Source organism: Neopelma chrysocephalum, unplaced genomic scaffold, assembly GCF_003984885.1.
Source record: "Neopelma chrysocephalum unplaced genomic scaffold, ASM398488v2 Primary Assembly neopelma1_186346, whole genome shotgun sequence".
Taxonomy (NCBI): domain Eukaryota; kingdom Metazoa; phylum Chordata; class Aves; order Passeriformes; family Pipridae; genus Neopelma; species Neopelma chrysocephalum.
In genome coordinates, this window is record NW_020938936.1 from 18416 (window position 1) to 22249 (window position 3834).

General features: G+C 70.1%; 1 protein-coding gene across 1 annotated transcript in view; it reads left to right on the forward strand.

Moving 5' to 3' along the window:
- The window catches only part of LOC113962940 (bromodomain adjacent to zinc finger domain protein 2A-like), a gene marked incomplete at its 3' end in the record, with an annotated part of 5656 nt that extends 2245 nt beyond the window's left edge, over positions 1-3411 (forward strand). Inside the window, exons 2-4 of the mRNA XM_027673735.1 lie at positions 1654-1791; positions 2324-2881; positions 3226-3411. Coding sequence (XP_027529536.1) covers positions 1656-1791; positions 2324-2881; positions 3226-3411 — 880 coding nt within the window. The remainder of the gene's footprint in view (positions 1-1653; positions 1792-2323; positions 2882-3225) is intronic.
- Positions 3412-3834: the final 423 nt, after the last annotated feature.

The window sequence follows — 3834 nt, forward strand, 5'->3', positions numbered from 1 at the left end:
GGGGGGGGGGAGCGGGGCCACGGGAGCCCCAGCCTGGCTGGGAGGCCGTGGGTGGCCGTGGGTGGCCATGGATGGCCGTGGATGGCCGTGGATGGCCATGGAGGGCCTGTGTCCACACTGCACCTGGTGCTGGCTGAGCTCCCGGCGATGCCAAGGGCGGCTCTGGCATCCTCAGGGCCTGGGCTGTCCCCGGAGCGCGGGTGACATTCCCACTCCCCAGCTTTTATTTTCTCCCGGCCCCCTCCCCACACCGGTGAGTGCCCAGTCCATCCCACTCCATCCCAGTCCATCCCAGTCCATCCCACTCCGTCCCAGTCTGCGGCGCTGACCCGCAGCCGCCACCTGCCCGGTTCTGGCACATCCCTTTGCCGCCTCCTCTGACCTCCAGAGCCGCGTTCCCGGCCGGTGCATCACCCGCGGGGTGGGACCGGAAAGGCCCTTCCTTATCCAACCCCCCCGTGGCCTCTGTCCCCTGTCCCCCGGGTCCCCGCTGGGGTCAGGGCAGGGCCAGCCCCCCACTCAGGGCTCGGGGAGGGGGGGTGGCCTCAGGGCCGTCCCGGGGTGTCCGGGAGCACCGTGTGTGTGTGGCAGCAGCTGCGTCACCGCCCATACGGGTTTCTCTGGCGGATGAATCACCGGTGGCCCCGGCCGGGCTCGGTGGCCCCTGCGGCCCCTGCCAGGGCACCAGCTGAGGCGGGCGAGGGTGTGATGAAATGTGGGTTTCGACACGGGCCGTGCCACGAGCGCGGCAGCCCTCGGCCCTTCCGGAGAGGTCGGCGGGGCCGGCGCCGCCTTGGCCAGCGCCGGGTTTGGCAAACACCAAACACGACCGGGAGGTGCCGGCGGTGGCAGCCCCGGAGAGTGTCCCTGTGGGTCCCTGCCAGATCTCCCACCTCGTCTGCTGGGCTTGCAGGGCCTCGGCTGCCCCGCACCAGGATCCCCTCAGAACAACAGCGGGGTCCCATCCTGGGGCTGGACCCCCCCCCAAACCCTCCTTGTGGGCTCTGATTTGAGGAACCATTTGCTGTTCCGGGGTGATGAAGATCACCAGGCCCCTGCACATCCCTCCACCGGGGCTCCAGCTCCTCCTTGCTCCCGGTCAGGATCCAGCCTCAGATCCTGGAGCTGTGCCTGTGGGATGGGGTGTGGGATCTCCTCCAGCTCAGGGGGATGGCAGCGGTGGGGACACCAGAGTCATCCCTGTGCCGGGAGCTCTGGGCTGTCCTGGGACCGCATGGGGTCATGGAGTTGCTCTGGAGGGGTCCCTGTGGGTCCTTGGCTGGGAGCCCCCTCGGGATGGCAGCACCAGGGAGCCGAGTGCCCGAGTTTGGTGCAGGCAGGCGGCACAGGGTGATCACATCTCGGTGGTGGCCGTCCCTGGGGACACTGGGGCACGGTGACAAGCTGTGCTCACACAGGTGGCAGCTCATCCAGCCGGGGTGGCAGGGCCTGGGCCAGTCCCGGGGGGCTTTGATGTCACTCCTGACCCTCCCAAGCACTTGAACACCAGGTCAGGAGATGGCAGGGAGTGGGAACGGGGGGTCCCAATGCTCCCATGGCCCCCGCCGTGGTTGGCAGGGCAGGGTGGTCACTGTGCCGGCAGCACCAGCCCCTGCCAGCGACTGACCCTGGTGCATCTTGTCCCCCGTGCAGAAATGGAAACAAACAACCATTTTAACTTCACTGGCCTTTCCTCCGCACCCGCTGCCTCAGGACCGAAACCCACGCCTGCCTCAGGGGACACCCCCTTCACCCACAGCTCCCCCCTCGGCTTCCCCCAGCAAGGGAAAAGTGAGTGACCCCGTGGGGATGGGGGTGGAGGGGCTGCAGGGGTGGGGGGGCTGTGGGGATGAGGGGGCCGTGGGGATGGGGGGGCTGTGGAGAGGGGGGGGGCTGTGGAGATGGGGGGCCCTGGGGATGGGGGACCCTGGGGCCGTAGGGGCCGCAGCAGCTCCCGTGCTTGGGGCCGGGGCCGGGGTCTGCGCGTGCCCAGCGTCGCCTTGGCCTAGAAAAGCAGCTGCGCCGGCCCCGGGTCTGTGCGTGGATTTGGCCGGTCAGCTGATCCGGCACAGCCCTGCCAAGCACTCGGCTAATCCCTGGCGTCCTGCGGCGCTCGGCCCGGTGCCGGCGGAGCCCGCGGCAGAGCCGGTTTGGTGAACGGGGATGGTGCAACCCCCCGGCTCCGTCCGGGCACGGAGAGCACGGGGTTGGCACCTGCCAGGGCGGGTCGTTTGTCCATCCTCAACCCTCTCGCCGACCGCTGGCAGGGCCTGACATTGACAGACCCCGCACCACTGACCCCGCTGTCCCTCTGACCCCGCAGGTCTGAACGGGGGCATGAATGTCAATGGCTTCTCTACTGTATCGCACCCCGGTACTTCAGGGACATTCCCGCCCGGCTCGGCGCCCGCCGGCTCCCAACCCCTGCGCGCCTACGACTGCCTCTGGGACTACGCGGCCTACGCGCCCGCCAGCAGCCTCAAGGACGGGGGCCCGCCCGCCCTCGGGCAGTTCCCCCTCAACGGGGTGGCCGAGGGGTCCCGGCCGCCCTCCCCGGGCCACGGCACCAACCTGCGGGTGGCCGGGCAGGAGTTCTGGGGCAACGGCACCGCCGGGCCCATGGGGCTCAACTTCGACTCGCAGGAGCTTTACGACTCCTTCCACGACCAGAGCTTCGAGCTGATGCAGAACGGGCCCGACGGCTTCTACGCGGCGGGTCAGGCCTCGCCCATGCTGGGCTCGGACACGCAGCCCTTCCCGCTGCCCCCGGGGGAGCCGAGCCCCGGCCAGGGAGACGCCGGCGGCGCCGCCAAAGAGATGCCCGTGGCGGAGAACGGGGCTGGGCTGGTGGGCAGCCGGGAGCTGGAGGAGGCACAGCCAGGTAGGAGCCCGGGAGGGCTGGCGGAGAGCTCTGGGATGTGACGCTGCGGCCCCGGCGGGCAGGGGCTGGATCCTGCTGGCGTCAGGCACCACGTTCCCTGGGGAATCCCAGCCCCTCTGACCCGCCTGCCCCACGGCCCAGGTGGGATTTGTCCCGTCACAGCTCGGAGCTGGTGTTGGGATCTTGCTAAACCAGGCCAGACGCAGCCCGGGGCGTCACCAGGCGGTGCCATGGGAGGGCTGGTGTCCCGGGGTGGGGAACAGCGATGGCCCGTGCTGGGGGTCCCCTGTCACCGTCACATCCCACCACCTCAGGCTCCCTTCTCCGTCGGTTGTTCCCTTTAGACCTGAAGATCTGCAGCTACAACGGGGCCGCCGCCGGCACGGGGCCACTGGGGCAGGAGGGGCCCGTCCTGGCCCCCAGCGCGGGCAGCGGGTGCCTGGGGGACGCGTCACCCATTGCCCCGCGGCTGGAGGATCCCCACATCCTCAGCGAGGACCCCCTGGAGCCCTTCGAGTCCCTGGCCAGAGGTAGGGAGGCGTTGGGGGCGCGGTGTTGGGGACACGGTGTTGGGGACACGGTGTTGGGGTCTGTGGTGTTGGGGTCTGTGGTGTTGGGGTCTGTGGTGTTGGGGCCGCGGTGTCGGGGTCTGTGGTGTTGGGGTCTGTGGTGGGCAGGACCAGGGTGGGGGGCACGACCATTCCCAGCCACGGTGCTGGGAAGCAGCACCAGCCCCTGTGGGTGCCCTGGGTGCGTGGCCGTGGCCGTGGCTGCGGTTTTGGCTGTGGCTGCGGCGGCGGAGGCGGCGATGCCGATGATGATGGAGGTGATGATGATGGAGGTGATGATGATGGCCGTGGCCTCCCCCGGCGGGCAGGGGCGGGCCCGCGTCCCTCCCGCATGCACTCCCTGCCTTCCCCTGCCTTCCCCTGCCTTCCCCTGCCTTCCCCTGC